Genomic DNA, 24,046 nt, shown 5'->3' with positions numbered 1-24,046 from the left:
AAGTTAATGTCTGAGCAATAATCATCTGAATGAGTCAGTTGGGAGCAATAAGGAGGGATTGTTCAAGTGCCTGTTGGTTAAAGAAAGCTCGACAGATTGGTTAGGGTAGGAGAAATCCAAAATGCGTCTATGTTGCGTTAGATATGCGCAAATTATGCCGTACTATCATATTTACTCAAAGTGTTTGCAGCAACTGAAGGTCATTTTTGGAATAAAAGCTGCTCAGCTCAGCTAAGACTCTGCAGTCTGAACAATGTGCTGACAGTCTGCCGTTCTGCTGCTGCCAGGATGGGGAGCTCTGGATCAGTTTCCCATAGTTCAGTCAGTCCTTTAGTAAAACACTGTGTAAGGATTTTATCAAATGGTCAGCAGCATTCCTGGGCACCATGCAGGCTACATACAAGCCAAAAATATTCAGCCCCTCTAAACACAAGGTTCTGTGGTGCCGAGAAATCAGAAGCTTTGCGTTCAGAAGCAGCTATGAAATGGAGTTCATAGAAACCAACGTGCTCATTTAGTGAATGAATTCATTAACACACCTGTTCTTAAGCATTTCAGTCATTCCAAAAACAGCTTTGATGTGATTTTTGGGGTCATTTTCTGATCTGAAACCTCCAATGGTAGAACAATGTTGAGGATGTGTAGGAACCATCGAAACTCAAGTCTACTATAACTGGAAAATTGAAGAGATATCAAAAGTAAGAGAAGTTTAAAGTAAGAGAATGTCAACATGGACTGAGAGGGCGTTGATCGAAAAACTTTCAACAGCTCTAAAATTGATACCTTCAAGCCTGGCTGTAATTTTCAGCTGCTCATATGGACAAGCAAGTTCCTCAGATAAATGATCTCCCATCTCTTTGCTTATTTTTTAGGAAAGAAGTGGCCACTTTGCTTGTTACATCATGTGACAAAAATGGAGGAAATTTTCTATTTACATCTGATTAATGTTTTTCTATCACTTTTGATGTGTTTATTGTATGAGGCTGAAGGATATCCATCGGACTCGTCTCACTCTGATCCAGTTTTTTTCCTAGCATAAAGGCTGGGGGGGGAAAAATTGCCTTTACTAGCACAAAGGTTGCTTGAACCAACTCAGACGAGCTTCTCGTTTCACATTTCAGTTTGTTCTGTACTTCTTGAGTTCATTTGCTTCAGTGCTTGTTGAGTTAAATAACACTGAACAGAGTGATGTATCAGTGTGTTTCGGTGAGTTTTGGTGCTTTGTAGTTTGTCATTGTTGCTGCTGGACATTTTTACGCCAGGTCAAAAGTCATGAAGCGTTAGTTTTTGTACATGCCTCTGCATGTACAAAAATATTGTAAAATATTGTGTCGCAGGTTTTTTGTGGGTACACACACTACATATTCAGATCTGATTAGGATTATGTGTACTGTGTGTGTGTGTCTGTGTAAATGTTTTGTGGGTTGTGATATAAAAGTGTGATATTGTGTATGTGAAGTTTATTTATGGGGTCTGACAGCTAGCTTGAAATGTTGTCTTTGTCTTGTTTTTTTTTATTTAAATTTTTTTTGCTTGTTTTGTTTTGTTTTTTACTTAATTAGCAATAGGTTATCCATCTGGCAGTGGGACAAACGATGGAAATCAGCCTCGGCTGCTTGCATTCGTGCTGCTCAAAATGTTCTTTAGTGTATGCTGTCCCGCTTAGGCAAATAAATAAATACAACTACAAAGTGCATGAAATCCGTTGACAACTGTTCCACGCTCTCTTGCAAGAATAGTCCTAACACTTGAGGCCAGTTTGATAGTAACAGACACTAGTAACCAGGAAGCACCCGTCGGGAAACCTCCCCAACCTCCCTATGGCCAACCAGATGATGAGTTTGCTGGTTGTATTGATAGAGTGATCTATAATCACTGCCTACATGTGGTTGTTTTTGTTGTCCCTTGTTATGCTGACAAGCTGTCCAGGATGTGCCATTCCACCTGATGGCAGGTTGGATGGGGTCCAACCCCTGTCACCCAGACCGCAGGCCGGGAATAGAAAATAGATGGATTTTATTTTAATCTCCTCTATTTTTAGAGTTTCAGAATCAGGCCCAGCGTGGCTCAGGTGTCTCACATGCCAGTCTGCCCCAGATGGGTCGACCGTCTCCAGCTTCCTTGTTTTCTGTGATGTTAACGTCTCCAGTGAACTGACAGCAGTTCAAGCCTCCTGAGCGTCTTTAAAGAAGTTTATCGTGGTAAATAAATAATATGGATTTGATATGAGGCAAACAAAGTATGATATGGGTAACTGATCAATAAGCAGATATTTACAGAATTGAAGAACACTTGTCATATAGTGCTGTGGTTGATTGATGCTTGTAAATAAAGGTCATAATCTATTAGTGAATCCTTTTTTAATTGTATCTGTACAAATGTGTAATTTAGCGCTAAATGATTTTGTAGAAAGCTTTCAAGTTACCACATTAGGAAAAATGCTTGCTAATCATGTATATTTTAAATTGTCAGCTTTTATGTACAGATGTGCTGAAAGTTTCTGTAATTCGTTTGGTTATGGATAGTTTTGAAAGCTTAGCATTTTCTTGATTAGTTGAAAGATAGAGCTACGTCATACTCAGTTTATTGCTGTTACCAAGTCATTTGTGCCATTTTGTCAGACGACGAATATTTACTTTCTGCAAAACCATTACCAAAAAGTCAGGGGTCACTCATTAAGACAATGAATACATCTGACTCTGCTGGCCATAATAAATATGGATAGGCCATTAGAAGCCTGTGCAGTTTCATCTAAAATTGATTGGGGTCAAAGGCTTTGGGATTTTCTTCCAGGAGATCAGAACTTAAACCACCGTCTGAACAGCTGCCAGGAATTAAAGAGCCCTGAAACATTTTCACTGAGCTCAGCTCTTTGTGATGTAAAAAGCAGGTTCAAGTAACATCTTTTTTTTTTTTTTTTAAGTTGCAGGGCTTAATATGATATTTAAGCAGCATTTTGTCCACTGGAGCTCCCGTACTTGTTTTTATCTGGATAGGGTTGAGCAATGGCAAATAATAATAAAAATAAAAAAATCTCAGTAAAACACCAAAAACAATCCAAAATAAAAATGTAAAGATTAGTGCAATTTGTGTTTAATTATTTTCTGTACATTTTGTTAGCACAAATTGGCACGATGCATAAGGATACGACTAGTTACAAATTACACATTTGTTAGAAACACAAAGAAGAAGCTAGCTAGCTACTCACGCCTGATAAGTCTTGAATATTTAATTAAATCAGCAGAAGCAAGGAAAGAGTTTATTGAAGGTTTGTTGCTATGTGTGCAGAAGCAGATACTCATTTAGGAAGAAAAAAAAAGACATTTTTCACTTTTGGTTAAGTGCCGCCGAAACGTGAGAGCTAAACACAAACAGACTGACAGCCATGCTCTTCAGCAGAGATGTTTGTGACAGATGGAAAGAACATCTGTCACAGGCTGTTATTGTTTGCTTTCTTCTTTATAAGACATTTGACTGTTGAGTAAAACTCTAGAGCATTTCTAAAGAGAAAATTTTCTTTTTCAAATGTGAAGAACAAATGATTCTTTGTTTTGGACATAATGTCTTAGTTGTTTAAAAAAAATCAAGTATATACTTTTAAATACTTTGTAAAAACATTCTTTTTTTTGAAAGTTAAATGTGAAACTCTTGATTTGTGTGCTTGTTTTTATTTACCCCATTATAACACTCTTAGGGTTTATAAATATGGATAGAACAGAAAAGTTAGAATTCACGAAAATAAAACGGAAAAAGGAAAATTTGGGGGGAAAAAGTATTCACTGACCTTACTTTGTGCACAGACAGGTTGGAACAAACTGTTCAAATCAGGAAACGAAAAATTGTTTCAGCATGGCGCTGCACAAATGGTTAATGTTTAACATTATAAAAGTGAGTATTAAAATATGTATTCACTTGCTTCAGAAATGCAGCGATTTGAACATAATAAAATTGAGTTTCAGCTGCCGTCTTTGCAGCGATGCACCTGGCTTCCCTCCTCAACTACTGAATGAGACAGAGAACAGGCACAAGGGACGGATGCAGCAGAGTATATGTAGTGCTGGTTTAATATCCAAACACTGCATTAGATGTTTGGATTGTTACCAAGAAGCTCCAGGTGGATTCTTGGCAGTTATTGGACAATGGAACAGTGATTGGTTGACAGTCGGAAAAAAACAAAACCATCAGTTTGAGCCAATGAGAGCCAGCAGCATCTAAATGCACTTTTCTGCTGACTAAACGGTAAAACAAAGTATATTTCCCAGAAAAAAAAACATCTCATCTGACCTTAAATGCTAATTCTGATCAAAGTCTTACCCAATCTTTCTTTAAAGTGATGAAATAAATCACTCCAGGTCAGGCTGGTTTAGAAAGAAAAAATAAACACATAAGTTTAAGTGAGCCAATCTTTTAAAGGTTTATTTCATTATTATTTTTTATGAGGAACAAGTTCACAACATTCGGATTACTTCAAACATTTGTAAATCCCATCCCTCCTGGGGAGAACTGTGAGCCTTTGAACATCCAGCCAGGTCACATGACAGACAGTCTAACTATTAAATTAATCTGAATTCGCCTGCAGATTAGAGTACATTAGATTAGATTAATTAGATTAGATCATATTAATTAGATTACATTAGTTTAGATTTAGATTATCAGATTAATTACATTAGATTAGGTTAGGTTAAGTTAAATCAAACAAATAACACTCATGGTCTGAAAAAAAGCTTGCAAGTTGTGCAAATTTGAAAATAGGCTTGTTTTCTAAAAATCATCCAGGAATAACGTGGAGGAACGGCTCGATGGAGGCGAGTCGGACATGAAATCACAGAAAAAAGAGGTTTTGGGAGTTGAGCTTCTTGGATGTCTCTGAGCAGCTGTTAACGTTAAAATATTAGCTCTCTGCGTTCACTTACTGTTTGCAGTCACCCTCTGCCAATTTCAATTTGACACAGACCAAATGCTAACTCGAGCCGCACTGAAAATAAATCTATCTTTGATAACAATAGCATATTTCTGTTGACAGATGGGACAGCAGACAAAGCCACCACGTTTTTACCTTGACCTCAGTTTCATTCGAAACATAAACAAGGACTGTAGAAGAAGCTGGCTGGGAGTAAGGTGTGTGTACGTCAGGCATTGTTCCTTTGTCTACTCTCTCCGGTCCCTGCATCGTGCTGAATGTCACAGCTTCATAAGGCTTCTCATAGAATAATCCATTCACCACGGGAATTAAAACCTGACAGCTCTGCGCGCGCTTGCATAGCTCTCTGACCTCTGAGCCACTACTTGGGAGAGAACTTTCCAGCAGATGAAACATTGATAGCTTAAGTTTAGAAATCAGGCAGCCTATGTGGTCTGACGAAGACACTGTGCAGCAAGAAAAGGGATGGTTTATGGCGAGCTGTTTTCATTCTCGTTTTCACTTCTTCTTTTCCTCCCTGGTGCTCCCACAGGGGCGATCAGAGGACGCTAATCTGGTTTTGTCTTCGGCTTCTCCGTGATCTATACCCTGAGAATGAAAAGGAAGAAGGAAGTGTTTCCACCCCCCCTTTCCCTCTTTCCCTCTCGACTACAATGAGATTACGTGATGACTGAAAAGGAGCCATGACGACGGTAAAAATGAGAACAGATTCATGAATTCACCTCCTGCCAGGTTCTCTTTGATTTGGATATCGGGGCAGGAGAACTTCTTCACTCTTTCAAGTTTTTTTTATTTTTCTACCAAGTGCTGAATAAAGCTTTTCCTTTTCTTTTTAGTCATGCAGTCATGGTTTGACATAGTTATGCGCATCGAGTTTGACATTTAATTAAGCTCAGACATAAAAGTCAGCGTACATGTCATGATCAGCTCTCTCAAAGCTTCTTGAATGAAAGCGAACTGGCTCATCGCTTTAGCCGGCATCAATAACAAGAAACATCAGAGCTAATTTGCATGCAGTGTGCTGATGAAGATAATGCTTTGAGTCATCAGGAGTCATGAAAAAGCCTTTCCACCAATACGCACAATCATTTTGAAAGGAGAATTAAAGATTTCCCCAAACATTGCATTTTGTCGAAATGTGTTTGCTTAATATAAACATGTCAATTTTGACCGGAAAAAAAAAAACCTCACGTTTTTTGATAAAAAGTTTACATGCTAGGAGGTGATTCTTTGGTCGTATTGAAATAGGTGTATTTTGTAAAACTGAATGGATGCTACTACTGGCGAAAACCATGAAGAAGACAACAGGAAGTGGTAGGAGGAGGATGTTTATTTTTTGTTTGTTTGTTTGTTTCAGAGCTCTCACACAGTTCATAAAAAGCTGTGTTATTCAACTCCATTGCTCTTCTGTAAAATCACCGACTACAATTTCCCCAAAACACAACACAACACAGACATAGCCACTCCCAAGTAGGCGGGGCTTGTCTTTCCAACACAGATGTCTCCTCTGATTGGCTGAATCATCAATATATTTCATGTAGATGTTCAGATCCATTGTTTCCATGATTTTTAATGACTTATAATGTAAACATGCTTATTCTCATGTGATTCTAACTTAATTTCTTGCTTAATGGAAACACTGCATTTGTGAAATTGTATTTTTTCAACATTTGCAGAATATAGACACAGATTTGCGCACGTTTGTAATGGAAACATAGCTACTGTGTCAGATTATAAAGTGAAAAGTAGATGACAATTACAACCGACATCTTGTTGTAATCATTAATCACTACGTTCAGCTCTTTCCTCGCCTTCAGCTCATTTTTAGCTGTAAGTCAGCAATTTCTGCTCTCCGCTCTCTCAGGAAGCACGTTTCACTGGAATTTGGCAGCCATCTTCTGCAGATACATGAGAAAAAACAACAATCACAACACTAAAAGTATACATCTTACAATATTCAAGCCAGTTGAATAACAGTGTATGAATCAGGGTTTTTTTTCCCTGTAGGTTTTATCCACAGTGGGGGTTTGGATAATTTCAGATGCAACACTAAACCTGGACAGTGTGCTATGTAGAATTTCAGATTTATGAAAAACAATATGTAGTTTAATAAGATGTAACCTAAGCAGATACTCAAAAGTAAGAAGGGAGAATTAGAAAAAAAATAAGTCAGTAAATTGAATCATTAAGCAACAACTGAACCTTTTTGTCTAAAGTTGAAGACCTTTTTGTTCTTCAATCTAACCCAGCTGTTCTGTCTTCAGCAGTTTGACTTTAAATGTAATTGTCTTTGTGAAGACCGCCGATCAGGTCAACATGTACACAAAAGGTGTTCAGTGTATTGCTTTGAACTTTCTCACTATAACGAGAAGCACATCCTGAAATGACATAGCTTTGTCTTTATAATGAAACTCCTTCACATCACAGCGCATCTCTCTTAATGTGCGGCGGAGTATGGAAAGACTGAATTAGTTGTGACTGGATCTGGTGTAACAAGTAATGGCAGACAGGCACAAACACAAAGAGGTGGGGTTTTTTCTTCTCGTACTCCAGAGGAGCTGATGGCTGGAACAGCTTTACCTGCAAAATGCTGGTAATGAAAATCTGTTAGCATGCTAACAGAACCGCAGCCGTGCTGTTTCAAATGGCTCTCACTGACTTTTTCTCAGTGATGTGATTATTAAAGTCCATATTTGTCACACACACGAATAAGTTGGTTCACGCGGTAAGTCATTGAAAAATATCGTCTTCCAACTACTTCCTGTTTTCTTCTTCATGGTTTGTGCCAGTAGCAACATTTGGTTTCTGATTGTGTGATGTAACAATGTTTCCATTGCAGTTTTGCAAAATAAACCAATCTCTAGACGCTCCCCCCCCAAAAAAAAGCCTTCGACTCAGCTAGGTGCCAAAACATTTGATCAAAAAATGAGTTTCTTCAAAATTTCTGTGTTCCCGTTAAGCAAATTTATCTTCGAAATATGAAATTGCGCAATTATGCGGTAAACAGAAATGCAGCTAATGTAGGTCACATTGCATGAAGTGTGGAATTTTTGATAATATCACAATTATTCTTATTTTTTTGCCATAAGCAATTGGTGTACCTCTGGATTAATCTGACCTGACATGAGCTTATGAGGTGGGCATGCTGGTCACACAAACACACACATAGAATGTATTTCTATCCGCACATGAACTTTGGATCTGCTCCCACTATTTTTTCATTCACAATATGAAAACAGAAAGTTTTGCGGGTTGTTAACTTTAGGAGCAGAATCCCTCCTACAATCTATCACCCAGCTCAAACACCTCACACACACACACACACACACACTGATCATGTGCATCTCCACATGGCCTATCTCTTTCCAAATGTTGATGATAATTTCACCCAACTGTCTGCAAAACAACAGCAAACCCTTGTGAGAACAATAAACCAGAGGAAACAAATTCCGGATAAAATTACCCCAGCTTACCATCAAATGCGATTTGAAAAAAATAAAAAATAAATAAAAGCCGGCAACCTCGAAGGCAAGCAGTCCTAGCTGTCACTTCTGCTTCTTCATTCTTAATCGCTGACAAAAACAGTGAAGCAGCCTCACGGTGTTTATATATTGAGCTGCTGCAGTTTGGATGCTATTTGTGGGTAATTGGAGGTGCATGTCACCCACAAACCCTGGCAGCCCCCCCATGCTGCTTACATCTGGTAAGGAGCAATCCCCCCTGAGCGGAATCAGATATTGAACACAGACACGTTTGAAGCAGGAGGTTCATTGGAGACCTTTCTAACACGAGGAATCAAAAGATCAAAACAATGGGCTGCTACCAGCAGATCTATAAAAATGATGTGTCTCTTTGCTGCAGCAGACTTACTTCACTTTATTAGAAGACCTGTTCACGTCGAATTACGCTGTGGGAGCATAGATCAGCGTTTGGTTGGAGGCAACAGCAGCTCTTGACCTGAAACATGCTGAAAGTGGAAAAGAAAAGGGGGAATGGAGTTCAAACATCAGATTCAAACATCAGACACAGCTGCCCTGAAATTCATATGCTAACATTTTATGACTAAAACTTTGAGCACCTGTTGTCATCACAAGGGATTCCGACAATTATACTTTTAAAGTGGCAGTGTTACGTAAGATCGGCTTTTTTGTTTTCTTTTTTTGAGCTTTACATCATGTTATAAAGTTATTCCCTCATCAAAATCATACCTGGAGTGTTGCTTTGATTCTTTCATGCATGTTTAAGAAATCCTTTAATCTCCCGTGGCAACCAGTCGGAGGTGCTTGGTTTCACCGAGCGCCGCCTTTTCATCATACCAATCACTTCTCAGTGAAACGCTGGTAAAAACGTTAAAGGCAGAATGGAGAAATGTTGTTGTGATGATGTGCTGAAGGCAACGTGTTGAAAAAGAGCAGGAGCTTCTTAAAGAGACAGAGGCCCATTTCAAGGAATTAAATTGCAGAGTCAAATTTCTCTTAAGTCATGTTGGATATAAATTTATCATTGTTAAAACAACTGAAAGTAACATTGTAGCACATTGTCTGGAGAATACAGAATCCTGCTCCTGTAATTCTTTTGGATGTAATGATGCTGTGACTGAGCTAACACCAGGCAAAGCTTTGTACCAATAGATCACTTATTGAAAATAATGGCACATGTTTTAACAGCATACATGCCAAGTTCTGAGAGAATTTGTTTAGCACCGGGAAGATTTACTAAATGACACAAAGTGCTTTGCAAAATTCATCCCCCCTTGAGCCTTTTCACGTTTCATCGTGCTACACCTGCAAAGTTTGATGTATTTTGCTAGAATTTTATTTGAAAAACCAACACAAGACAGCACATTTGAACTCGGTATCAATATTTTGTTGCATATTTTGGGGCATGTCATTACCAGGTTTGAACATTGATTTTATGGAACATCTGAATTTATATCGAGATTAAATTAGTTCTTAAGTTTACCTGTAAAGGCAGTTTCACATGTTTATTAGTAAAAATGTTTGAAAAACAACTATAATTTTCCTTCACTTATACTACTTTGTGTTGGTCAGTCATTAATATAAAATTCTTTTCAGTTTATGGTGTAAAGTGAGAAAATGTGAAATGCTGAAGAGGTAAGTGCAGTAGTAAGGTATTGTATGTTCTGATATGATTATATAACTAATGTCCAAATACATATTAAAACAATTTTTCATAAAAACAGATTCATTTCAATGCAAACCTGGCATGTGTTAGCGAGTCCTCGTAGTTCTGTAACTTTACTTTCCCCACATGTTTGTGCAACAACTCAAAGTGATGTCAATGACAAAATTCTAACTAATTCTTGCCTGTAGTTAATCTTATAATTGGGCGCAAGTTTAACAAAGCAAAAATAAATGAGTTCTGAAGATTTTGACTTTACTGTGCAGAATCTACTAAGAGCACTTCTTGATGCTAGATTTTTGTAGACTTTAGTCTTGGATGAAGCTAAAAATACTCCAAGAAAGTTGGACATATAATAATCAAATTTAATAAAAATGCACAGAGTGCAGTGAAGAATTTGGTTGAATGAACGAGCAGAAAAGGAGTTTTAGTAGTGAAGGTGCGTTCCAAAATCTGTAAATATTTTATGTGTATATAGACACAAAACAATCTGACTTGAATGATACAGCTATGTAATCTGTGTATTGGTGTGTAAATGCATGAGCGTTTGTGAGTGTGAATGGGTGAATGTGACTCTGGCATAAAGAGCTTGGAGTGGTCAAGCTATATAAGTTCAGTCCATTTACCATTTACCGTGTGTTTTTATTCTCACCTTTCACAAGATAAAATTCCTCCAGCGTATTGTCTGAATGCAGCAGTTTTAAGCCCGCTACCACCTGTTTGCTTTATTCCAAACTGTGAGGAAGAGGTGGAGAGGACCCAAATGTGGACTCATGGGCAGGAAGCAGATGGATGAGGAAATTACAAACTTTATTACCTAAAACACTCGGGGTGGAAACAGAGCTGGAGAGAAGAATAAAGCAGAAAAGAAATACTTGGTTTGGCAAGCACAAATACCAAGAGATGCAACGACTAATGTAGCAAAGATGGGTGCCAACTGGCAAACAAAACTTAGTATAGGCCGTGCCAAACAAAGTGTCAACTCAGGAGCTTGGATTCGAGGTTTAGAAAACAATAAAAGGAAACAAGAACCAAACAGAAAATGATAAATTCTACTTTTTAAAGAATTGTGGTTCCTACAGCAAGAATTCATTTTTCACAAGCACCACTATAGACACGTTGCATCTTACATCTGGATATTTTGCGCATGTGTACTATGCTGAGGGGCAAAAAAACACTATTATTTCACACGCCATTCATTACCACAGTAGAACAATTCCATTAACTGAATGTAACGTGGAGATATAGGTATTATTAATTTAGTGCAATGAATTCAAAAGTGTTGAAGAACTACTCAAAACCTCTTGTATTCTTTTTTCTTTCTCTCTGTGTCAGTTACGCTACACGCAGACTTATTGCTATAGCAACTGACAACAAACCTGCTAATATGTTAGGACCAACACCAAAAAGCAGGTAAATATGTCCCACACAAAGAACAATACACTTGGTTCACTAAAGTGCAATATTGTTAGACTTAATGTTTATTTTGTGATTATTAATGAGGGATTGCTGTGGTAGATTAGCTACCGCTGCTATTAGCTAAGCTAACACAGTGGTGGCTGATTAGTTAACTTAAACCCCTGCCCTACTGATGATCTGTCAGAAACTTGGTGCTTAGGTCGCCTTTTTAAAAATTTTCTAACTGAACAGAAACACACCAAATTCTGCAGCACATCCACATGTTACATTTTCCAACGTCAAACTAGCATAATTGACCTACGTTCCCTCGCTGCTTTTTTTCTTTAATTAAAACTTTTTCCTGACCTTGTTATGTAGTTGCCATAGTAGAAAAGCACCGTGAACCTTTTTCTCTTACACCGCAGGCGTACATTTAAGATTTAGCGAGTTATGTTGACATCTTGACAGCTAAAGCCAATGTCGGTGAGGAACTTCTTGCCCTCCGTCATGTAGATGGGGGAAGGAGGGAGGCAGGATTTGCACGTATGAAGTGACAATGCAACATTTCTATATAGTAAAACCTATTTAAAAAAAAGCAGATTATTTTACTAAATCACTTTAATGCACAACCCACTTATGTTCAGAGTGGCAGAAACAGATGATAACTATGATAACAGAGTCATATTATCATAGTAACTCATCAAACTCCTGCTGTGCTCAGCAAAGCATCAGAACAGCAAAGATAAGGCTGTGCTGCCTCCAATTAAACTTTATCTGTTTGCTGTCAGCGTCCTCTCATTATGTGACAAAATCTGAATATAAACAGTGACATGAAATCATGCCAGAGGTTAGCGCAGTGTAAGTTTCATCTCTGTGAGAGCGTTGGCAGCATTTTTTATGGCCAGCTTAACATTTGAATAGCCTCCTCTAATTTTGCTCCAGTTTACAGAGCGGCAGAGCAGTTATGTTGCTACTTTTTTTTATTGTTTGATAATGATTCTATGGGCTTTATTTTTAATCGAACATGATAGCAATTTGTGTTCTAATATTTTAACTACTGTGGTACGTTCAGATGAGAACTTTGTTGATTGAGGCAAATGATTCCTTTTTGAATTCAGGCTCTGCTTGACAATGAATTAAACTAACTAGGACCAGATTTTAGAGCACTAAGCCTATTTTTAAATTGTTAATTACAAAGTCAAATTTTCTTTAATTCATCTTTTATGCATATAGAGCTTTTTTTTAACAACTGAAGGTAACATAGATATTTGACTGGGCTATATAATGGCCCAGCATTCCTGGAAAACACACAATCCTGCCCCTTTCATTGTGGAACTGAATGTTTATTTCTGTTGCTCCAGTGATTTAGTAAATCCAAAAGCAAAGTGATTGCATAGCAGCAGGAGTGTTAATGATCTGAGCTGTCCACTGCAGGCGTGCATTTGGTTCAAACAGCACCAGCTTGCTTACATGACTCACCTGTGCAACAGCAAAGCAACAAGGCCGCCCGCTCTGTTTGAAGTCAAAGCAGAGTAAAGGCAACGATGCGCTCTCCAAATTTCAGACGACTGCAGGAAGCTTTTGATTCCAAGCAGCTCCACGTGTGACGGATGTAATTAGAATGTCTGCATAGCGGATTCATTCGTGCTGTTGGTGGGCTCCGGACTTTAATTATAGACCTGTTTGGCTCACAGCGGTGTTTGACTGACAAACTTGGGTTAAAATGCATCCAAAAATATTATATCTCTGATAAATGATGCTCCGTTCCAAGAAGATAATACACTGCACTTAGCCTTTGGAGTGCCTACTTTTAATGCCTGTTAATCAAAACATATTACTGGTAACAAAAAATAAATAAATAAATAAATAAAAAACATCATGCAGCATTGTTGAACTGTTTTGATTATCAAATTTCTCTCCCTTTAATAAACAATGCATTCATAATTTCCTTATTTTCTTCTGAAGAAAGTGCAGAAGCAATCAGCTACCTGAAAGTAACAGGGTTTTTACTGAAATTTTACAGTGAGGCTCACTGATAATGATGTAACAGGTCAGTCATAAGTTATTCATGCTCCCCATTGTCTGTCTGATTAGAAGCATAGTTATGAATATGTGAAATGATTGCTCTGGCCCATTTGGGACTGATTTGATGAGAATTCTTACAGTCTGTTATATGCCAGGTACATTTTCCTTTTATTTATTTTTTTTTTTTTTAAACTCTGGTGTTGGTTTCTCTCCAGGGTGGATAGTGTTTGATCCTTTACGGAGAGAGAGAAAAAGTTATTTTCTTCAGAGTGAAAATTAAAATTCATATTTGTAAAACAGTTGTTATTTTTAACTGAAACAGCAGTCTGTCTAAGAGCCAGACAGTGGAAATGCCATCATCCCGCAAGTCTTTATCCACCGTGTTAAGTCTGCATCACAGAAACGATCAGATTTATGATTTTTAGTAACCCAAGGATGCTGACACTCATGAAAAATCTGATAAAATACGTTGTAAAACGTGAAAAGTTCAGTGGGTATGGAGGCTTTAGCCAGATGGTTCAATTCCAAACACAGAACTGTAGCTCTTTGTCCTCAATGTCAAATATTTTACACTTCACATTCATGGCCCTTGAACTTTTCCACATTTTGTCCCATTACAACCACAAACAGAAATATTTTTGTTGGAATTTAATGTGACAGAGTAACAAAAAGCAGTATACAGTTGTGAAGTTTAAGTCACTAGCAGGCGACTTCTGAAAGCAATCGGTTGCACTCAGAGATAAAAGGGGGCTGGATATTTTTGCACACAGCAATTTTCACAGTTTTTCATTTGCAAAAAATGTTTTGAATCATGTATAATTTTCTTTTCACTTTACAACGGTATATCACTTTGTGTCGGTCTCTCACATTAAAATCCAGTGGAATTTGTTGTTTGCGGTTGTAATGTGACAAAATACGTAAGTTTGCAAGTCACTGCATGTTGCATATATATATATTTCATATATACATTCTCACAGACTGCACTCTAATTCGAAAGCTGAGGGATTTTCTGTGTGAAAACATTCGTTGAGTCGGTCTTCTATGAGCCATGTGTTGGTGCAGATAACATTGTCTTACGGTGAGTAAAGGTTGTGTCCCAGGTGAGGGAGGCAGACGGATTCTCCGGCTTCTGGAAGACATTGTTTGGCTTTCAAGCAGGCGGTGACGTTCGGGCCTTTGAACATTTTTCATGACAATTTAGAGAGCGTGTTGTGTCCACAGTGGGTTTCATGACTGGAAAGTATAGCTTGGATTGTGAGAGCACAAATGAAAATTGGGTCATTCTCTGTCCACCTAAAAGTGCTTCATATTTTAACTCGGCATAACAACAAACTAATGTTTTTTATTAGAATTGTATGTGGCGCAACACAAACTAGGGCATAATTCTAAAGCAGAAAATAATACTGCAATACTAATAACACAATCTGATAAATGTGATGTCTGTTTCTGTTGCATGCAGGCAGCAACATACGACTTGTACTTTTGAATCAGTGTACAAATACATGTTCTGTTGATCTGTCAGGTTTGTTAGATAATATTGTGGGGGAAAAAACACCTTTTAACCACATTTGGACATCGGCAAATTTCTTTATGATGTTGTCTTTTTAGGTTGCACAGTTTTATGTTGTTTAGCCAGAGGGCAACTTGCTCTTTATTACATTACATTGCTGAAAGTATTTGCTGCCTTCACACACACAAATGAACTTAGTGGCATCCCATTATTAATCAGCGGAGTTTGATTTGAGGATCCACTCTCAGTTGTAGTAGCTTCAGCTCTCCTGGTGATGGCTTTCCACATGTTCATGGAAATATTTGGTTGTTCATCCAGAAGAGCATTTGTGAGGTCAGACATTGGTGTTGGATTAGATGAACTAGTTGGGTTTAGGTGAAAACTTTGTGTTGACTAATCAAGGCCTTCCCCATCAAACACACTTTACATGTTTTTACGGATCTGGCTTTGTGACGTGCAGCTGCGTCAGAACTGGAATGGGGCCCCCCTGAACTGTTCCCATGAAGTTGAGAGTGTTACATTGTCCGAAATAAATTTCTCTTAGCAGCGAGGAAATTTCTCAACTTATTGCACGGGTCTCCTTCCGTCACAGGACCAGAAGTAAACCCACCGAGTTCTTAAGAACGACCCATTGTTTCACAAATGTTTGTAGAAATGGCCTACATGGCTATAGTGGATGAAATTTGGCCATGGTGGCGACTGGAAGTCACATTATGTTGGTGTGACTGCAAATGGGCGAAACATCAAATAAACCTGCTCCTCTAAGCAAAAGATTGCCAAATAAGTCACTTCTGTAAATGGACAAGTGTTACAATGCCAACAGCCATTGTAATTTGTCTTTGCTTCCGCAGGTACATGGCCATCATCCACCCTCTGCAGCAGCGCATGTCATCCACGGAGACCAAGGTGGTGGTTGGTGTGATCTGGGTTCTGGCTCTGCTCCTGGCCTTTCCCCAGTACTACTACTCCACCACGTACCAGCTGCCCGGCCGCGTGGTGTGCTACATCGAGTGGCCCGATTATACCACGTTCGACTTCCAAAAGATGTGAGTTCCTCCGCGTGGGAGTTTTTCTGACACTCAAGAGAGCATTAATAACTTTTCAGCTGACAGCCCGCGCGGGAGCGGCTTGTTTGTATTCAGGGACAGGGAGTGTGTTGCGCTTTGTGCTTGATAAACGGAGGCATCTCGCAGCTGTTTTACGTTTTTCCCCACAGTGAAAAAGGAAAAAGCAATCAGTTTGAACCGGACAAAGAAGTAGAAACTGACTGAGGCTACACCATTTATTTTAATTGCAATTCTCCTTCTGCAGCTTTTAAGGTGCTGAACGTTTCCTGAGAGAAGTTCTTTTACGGGAGCAAAAACTCAGGAACTCAGAAGACAGGAACAAAGAAATTTACAGATTAAATGACTAGTGATTGGAAAAATTAAGCACATCCTTTGAATGAGAGAAAAATCTAAGACTCATTTAAGCTATTCTTTTTTGATCCTTGGGTAGTCAGTGGGGTAAAAATAACAGCTTTTCATGTCAGCACTTAAAACGATGAGCCCCACCTTGCTCAGCTTTTGATTCTTATTTTAGCTCATAACGCCTTTCTAAGTTAGCAATCTGAAATATTAATAATTCTGACAGCTTCCCATTTAAACATGATTGTCTGAGAAGCTTAGTGTAAACAGAAATTTGTACGGCTCCCTTCAGCTGTTTATCACAGAGCGGCAGATTGATTCAGTTTGTTTTTGAAGGAACGGCTCGTGTTTATTGGTGCTATTGATTCCAAGTTCTCAAAAAGCCAGCTGTCTGCCTTTGCAATTCTGCTTTAATTGTGTGAATGAGAAAGAGGCCTTTCAATCATCCCTTTTAGGAGCCATACGCAGGCCTGATTTTTATATTTGCCGCTCTAAATTGCAAGGGATTTCGACAGAACTGCCAAGGGGCTAGCTGCTCAGAATGCTAAATTGTAAACTCCAACCAGAGTTCAGCGAACTCCTCAGGCATGCTTTGTGTTTTTCTGATGAAAGTCATGCAGGGTCAAACTGCCGACTCTACTGCAGCTCATTTCCTCTGTCGGTTCGTAGCAAAACGCTTGTTGATTTAGTTGGAAATGTTTATTTTTCTTACTGTGTGCCGACTTTAATTGGATAAATCCTGCTGTGGAGATCTTATTAAACATAAGCAACAAGACCATGAACGTTTTCTTAGTGCCATTTCAGTAATGTACGTACAAAAACAGGAGCTGATATTCATGATAAAATAATGCATGATTTGATATATTTTGTCCCTAAAACAAATATGATAAAATATTTGTTTGAAAATAACTGAAAGATTTTGGACTGAGAAAAAAAGAAAAGAAAAAGAAGCAAAGGTCAGAGAAATCTGTGCCAGATTTTTTCCACAACACTTAAAGGAAACGGTTTCTCTGTCAGGTTTTCATTTATCTGCCAGATTTAATTTAGGGTTGAGAAAGACGGTTCAACAAACACAAAGAATGTTTCACAAGCTCTAAGCGACCTTGGTCAGACTGCAGAGCTGGAGGCGACGAGTCGTCTCTCCTCCAAGTGTAATGTTTCTCTTGGATGCTAAAATAAACCCAAAGCATCATACCAGCCATTTAACAATGACAGAGATCATTCAGACAGTTTATTCATGCATTTCTTCAATAGGATAAAGTGCAGGATAACTTTGTCTCCACCGAGTCAATGATAAAAAATTTCACAGAGCCATGGCAGACAGACTATAGAATCTTCCATAGGAAAAAAAAACAGTTTGTCTCTGTTGAGATATTGAGCTTGCTCTTTACTCTAGGCTCGGTAGTGTCTTCTGTTTGTCTCTTTGAAATCCCAGACTGGCGCACACTTGAAAGCAGACACACAGGTGCACCTCCACCAAAAGCAGGAGGAGTAGCAGCAGAGAAACGCCGCTACGCTGACGCATGTGCAGGCCCACAGACAGTGACGGCGCTCCCCCGCCGACCTCTGACGTCTTCATCATCTTCCGCGTCTGTCGCGTTCCTCCGTGGAAACACGGCTTGTTAGAAAAGCCGCCTCACCATTCTGTGAAGTGACAGCAGCGGCTCTTATTTCTCATTTTAATGAAAGCGTAATTGGGGCCGCTTCAGAGGTGAGTGAAAACATAAGGCAGTCGTTCAAACTCAGATGCCGGAGCTGTAAATGGCACGTCTGATATGAGCTGACCCCGGGTCGGGTCCCACCTGTTGCCCCATCGCAGGCGTTGTCTTGCTGCTGCCACCGCCGTCTGCGTCTACAGCCATCCTGGGGGTCTGTGTGCAGGCGGTGGGAGCTGGTAAGCCGGCTGGGTCTCAGAGGAGGGGTATAAATAGATGTTGTTTGTGAACGCATGCTAGCGCGGACAACTGCTCAGCCCTGAACCACATCTGAAATGTTTTCACATAAAGACACATGAAGACACAGTAAACCAGAAAGCTACTCTATATTATTTTTACATGATGTGTGCCTGTTTCCCTTTTAGGCAAAGACGATGTGACAATAATTTATTTTTTTTTTATTTTGTTTTACTCTGGTTATTTTGTTATTTATAACAATTATAATTGCAAGCAAGTTTATAAGTTGCTAAATTTTAGCCTGACTCACAGTTCCAGTGCTTTAATCCTAAAATAACTTAAAGGGGCGATATTATATTTACCAGCCACAGAGAATCATTTTATAGCATAATGTGTTACTTATCTTACCATTAATTGTTATAAAAATGCTGTATACGTCAAATATGACTTAAAGAAATTTGACTTTGAAATGTAATCCCTTGAAATTAGGCCTCTCTCTCTTTAAAAACTCCTGCTCTTTCTGACATTCTGCCTTCAGGAAATCATCACAGCATGTCAAAGCTAGCATGGAAAATTCTTAACCTCTGATATATTTTGTAAATATGCAAACCCTTTATTTGAAGAAAAAGTGCACATTTTTAGTTTAACAATAATTCCTACAATTTTGTCGCGTCCTCCTCAACCCAAAATCATGTGAGTGTGATTTTCTGCAGCTGCCCGGCTAAGTCCTCCCCACTGCTGTACCGCATGGGTTTGAAAAAGGTGGAATACCTTTTTTATTTCCTTTCAGTAATAAAAAAGGTCTGTACAAGGTCATATAGGAACAAATTAGCTGTCAACCTTAAAACTAAAAGAGACAAACACCAGGAGGCTTATAGACACTATCTGTGCCACAGTCTTTAAGTAGCCAGTTCTGTAAATATACAGAATATACAGGACTGGCTATAGCAGATACAGCCATGTTTCTGCTGCAGTGTTACGTTCCCTGCTTAGCTGGAGAGGGAGATGTGGGTCAAGTGTTCTTGAAACAGTGTCAGGTGAGACTTTACGGCACAGCTGTGACTTTGTTGTAACAAGCCCGTTTGTCTTCGTCAGCCGCTGTGTGCCCAGGCATCGGGACACGCGCCGCGCACACGGAGCGCCAATGATGGAGGAGCTGTTGTCCAGTTTACACAAGCAGGGGCTAAACACAATGACTCACTTCACTGCTGATCTCCTGTGAGAGCGTCTGATGATTGAACCCTAGAAGAAGCAGAGCCTACTTCTACCGCCTGGTAACCCAGTGACCCCGCAGCCCCGTGGACATTACAGCAGTGGGAATGACAAAATCAGGTCACGTTCAAAAATGTGCTTCATGAGAAAAAAATACAAAGACAGATAATGAAGATATACATAGGAGGAAATGGATCCAAAAGGTGTTCTGACCGAAAACACGTTTAAAACACTAACTCAGTGTAAAAAATGCACTGAGCCGCCCGGTTCTGGGGGAAGTTCCTAAACTAGCCTGTGGATCATATGAACCTGCCAAAGTCTCAGAAAACAACAGAGATGCAAGGTTTCCTGTTATTTCAGGTATTATTTTGGCTGTCATCTGTAGTGACGGGCCAGTACCAGACTTATATCACCATGGTAACCTCAGGTAAAAATACTGTGCTGTAACAGCATAGCTTTTGGAAAGCTGTACAATGTAAGTTCTCCCCAAGACACAATTTTACATGAAATGGAAGTCAGTTTTAAAAGTTCTTTATTATTGTGTTTTGGTACAGCTCTTTATGCTCCCAGACAAATGTTATTAAAAAAAAACAACAAAAAAAAACGACCATTTGTGAGATTACTTTAAATGTAACATCGTTTTGGGCGAAAATGTACTTAGTACTTATTCACACTTAAAGTAAAATGTTATGAAGTGTCAAAATACAGCTGATTTTTGTCTCACTTTCACGTGACATATAGCTTTAGTGTGCATATGTATTTGTCGCCATGGCGTAAATTTTAGGCTGCTGTCTTTGTACCGACTTTGATTACACATTTAAATTCACATTTCCCAGCCGCTGGCTTCTGCTTTTTAAGCATGATCAAGGAAGGAAAACATTAGCAGCGTCCAAAATTAAAGAACCTGATAAATCAAAGTTACGGTGCAAAATGCGTCTACGTGTCTGTGACCTCTGCTGAGGAAAATTATTTTGATTCTGCTTGTATGACAACAAAGTGAAAAAGTACAGCATCTACTCCCCAAAGTGTCGTTTATCTTTGGCTGCTGAGTGCCTGCTTGGGCCCTCTGGGGAGCCTGGCTCTGCCTGCAGGTCTCTCTGCTTTCACAGTCATACTTCACGTCCAGATGGCTCCTTGTGAATGATGAAACTTGTGTCACCATTCCATTTAAATGCATTCCGTGATTTGATTTGATTTTAAGCCAGTTGAACGTTTGAAAAAGTATTTTTTTTAAGTGTCGGGGGACGCTTTTCATAGGGAAACACATTCACCAAGACGTCTCAGAGGTAGAGGAGCAACACACAGGTAGCCAATAACACACTGGCGTGTAAAAATAGATAAACACACACACCGGTTTTAACACCATAATTTAACAATTTACTACTAGATTTTTTATATATATAAAATGAGCATGAGAAATTATTAATTCTGTTTCCAATACACAATTTTTTTTTTCAAATTCAAAAATACTTTATTCATCTTAAAATATTTGGGATGAATAAAGGTCAGTGTTGTTGTAACTGATATTATCTAAAGCTCCAAAGAGTCGTTGTAGATCCTGATGGCTGTGAGCAGAAGTGATTTATCTGATTTGTGAACACAACCTTTGAAATATGTCTAGTTAACTTGCAGTATGACGTTACTTGCCCTGTTTTTTATTTATTTTTCAATGAATATCCGAATCCATGTCAGAATCTGTTAATTCACTTATCCAAACTAATCATTTAAGAAGCCAATGAAATCCCTAAAGTTCAGCACCTATCAGTCATATAATTTTACTACTATTCTTTCAAACCCCTCTGACATTAATGGCCCAGATAATCCTTGTGCATAACATTTAGGATATTTGTTTGCACTTTTCAACAACTTTCTTAGATATATACTTTCATACTAGTTATTTAAACTCAACTGTATTTCTAGCCATAGTTTTAGCATGTCTGTTTTTATTATTAATTCTACTGCAGTAATATTTACATAAAGCAAATCAGAGACTAAGGGGAACAAAACACGCTATTAAGCTGTACACTAAATGTAGGAGAAGAGAAGCTGAGTGTTTTAGCCACCTTTGTCTGAACACATTTGGAAAGTGGAGCTCTTCTTTATTTAAAGCATTAAATGGATCTGAAAAGCTTTTATATTTTTAAATCTCTAGGAATCTTAAAAGCTCATGCGTTGTTGGAGCATTATGTGCTCCGGCTGCTGAGGACCGGTGGGTCCATGCAGATGGCTACTGGATAGAAACAACATTAAAACATTACTGTACCATCTGCGTCATGGATTGTAGCACACAATATCTGTTCAAATGTCTTTTACACTTTTACATTTCCACATGACAAAAAAATCCATGACAAAAAATATGTGTGGCTGAGATACACACATATTTCTCTCTGTAACTCAGCCAACAATGGCAACATTAAAAAAGAAAAAAAATTTTCCTTAACATAGAAAGTTCTGCTGTTTCTCTTTTTCTTCTCTGTTCTTATGAGTCACCAGTCGGATATTAATGACAGCATTGGTTCTGATATTGAAACACTGAGGTGTCATGACAACGTGCCAGATCCATACGGGCAGATCTGTTCAGTTTAGTTCTATGCTTTGTGCTCTGAGTGTCTTTATTATTTATTTTATATTATTTTTAAAATTCCCAAATCTTTTTTCCTGTGAAATAATCTTAATTTGTACATGTTTGACCAAAGTAATCAACCTATTTTTTTAGTCAGTTTCAGTTTATTTATTTAAATTGGCTGTTCTACTCCTATTCACCCTGACTGAACAAACCAAAGTCATGTTGTTTTTACATGATTGTCCAAGCTTGTGAGGTTTCCGGTGTATTTCAGTGTGCTGTACTGGTGCAGAGTTATCAAATACATTTGTAATTCACTACATTTATGTCTGCGTTCTAAAAGACAAACATTTTAAGTCAGTTCAACTGTTTTTCTGTATCGTATCAAATCAGCCTGTATTGAACCTCAGATTACTATCGGAAGTGAAAAAAGTGAATCGGTGCGCCCCTCGTTAACGGGGAGTTTTTCCTCTCCACTGTCATGCTCAGTGCAATATTTAACTAGAATCAATTGGAATGAATGTAGGTGTGAAACAACATTTTTTGTAACGTGTCTCCAGACTGAATTGATTTGAATCAGTAACAGCTGACCCACCTTTTAGAATTACAAACAATAGAATAGTGACTTTGTGTAGAAGTCCATTTATTCTGTTTGGCAGATTAACAGCTGTGATCATTTTAAAAGGACCTTTCAGCTACGGAGGTTTTTGCTTGATTTAGAGCTGGGATTTCATTTCCACAACCATCACTGGGAAAAGAACAAAGATATTCTGAAACCTGAAGAGTCACTTTGGTCTGTCCTTTTTAAGTTAGAAATGAGTCACAGAAGTATCAAATTATATTAAAAGATTTAGACAAAGAAGTTATTCAGAAAAACCGTAACTAAATTTTCTACTAAATCTTCTCTTCCTCTTTTATTTTCATCAATTCTATTCTGGTGTCTTTTTTTATCTACACATTTTCAAGCTAGAATTTAAAGTATCTTGTGCACTTCAGTGACTGTGTGTATGTGTGTGTTGGTGTGTCAGATGGCGGATGTGATACCAGCCCTCAAACCGTCCCCAAAGTCACTTCAATCATGCAAATCGGTGTTATCTGAAAATGAATGCACCAACTATCTACTTGATCTACACCTCCGCTTTTGATTCACTTTGTGGAGGAGTTAGCAGATACAGTAGGAGCTCTCCTGAACGAGAGCGTGTGCTGCTTCATCGGGAGTGATCTGCATGTCCTTCCTTGGCAACACGCCTTTGGCACCAAGAAAACATATTTCAAGTTAGGAAGATCTGGCCTCTAAACTGGCCAAAATAATGACTTGTCTGCTTGTAAACGTGTTTACTGGTAAATAAATAAATTTTAATTCGTGTGATTCCTTACTTAATTTGGAAATGGAGAATATCTACCAACAATCCAGAGAAACATTTCAAAAAGCATTTGTTTACATTCCATCAAATGTCCATGTGTTTAATCCTTTGTATTCCATTAATAATTTTGAATGAATGAATGAATGAATGAACTTACCATCAAAACAATTAGTTAATAGTATATAATGTGTATATTCTGTTTTATGTGTCGATTTCCCTCATTTCTTCCTATACTGAAGAATATGCAGACCCAAAAATCTGCTAGATTACTTTCAGAATCAGAAAAGTCAAACAGTGAAATCGCAGAAGTATCTAAACACCAATTAAATCTCCTAAGAGGACTTATCCATATTTTTCCTTTTCAACTTTTCTTTATCCTACAGTTTTATGAGTTGTTGGCAAACAGCAGATTAGTGTATTATTGCCCCCTAGTACTGCTCTGGTTTATATGCTTTGAATTTTCATCCTCATGAGAGTTTTTGCAACAGTTCAATAGATTCAGTCTTTGGTTAAAGACGGGGTCATTTAGACCCCACTAACGTTTTACTCTGTGTGCGGTACAGTGGGGTCACACTGACCCCATGTGCGCTTTTATGAGGTTTTTGTGTGTGTG

At 38.4% G+C, this 24,046-nt stretch overlaps 1 protein-coding gene across 2 annotated transcripts in view; it reads left to right on the top strand.

The window, feature by feature from the left end:
• tacr1a (tachykinin receptor 1a) overlaps nucleotides 1-24,046 on the top strand; it is a 47,497-nt gene that overhangs the window by 8,832 nt on the left and 14,619 nt on the right. For both annotated transcript variants that reach the window (XM_007573425.2, XM_016661443.1), the window contains one exon: nucleotides 15,848-16,042. In XM_007573425.2, the coding sequence (XP_007573487.1) occupies nucleotides 15,848-16,042 (195 nt within the window). The remainder of the gene's footprint in view (nucleotides 1-15,847; nucleotides 16,043-24,046) is intronic.

This window comes from Poecilia formosa, unplaced genomic scaffold (genome assembly GCF_000485575.1).
Source record: "Poecilia formosa unplaced genomic scaffold, Poecilia_formosa-5.1.2 Scaffold329, whole genome shotgun sequence".
NCBI lineage: Eukaryota > Metazoa > Chordata > Actinopteri > Cyprinodontiformes > Poeciliidae > Poecilia > Poecilia formosa.
The sequence above is the reverse complement of the archived record's forward strand: the minus strand, read 5'-3'. Positions and strand labels throughout refer to the sequence as shown.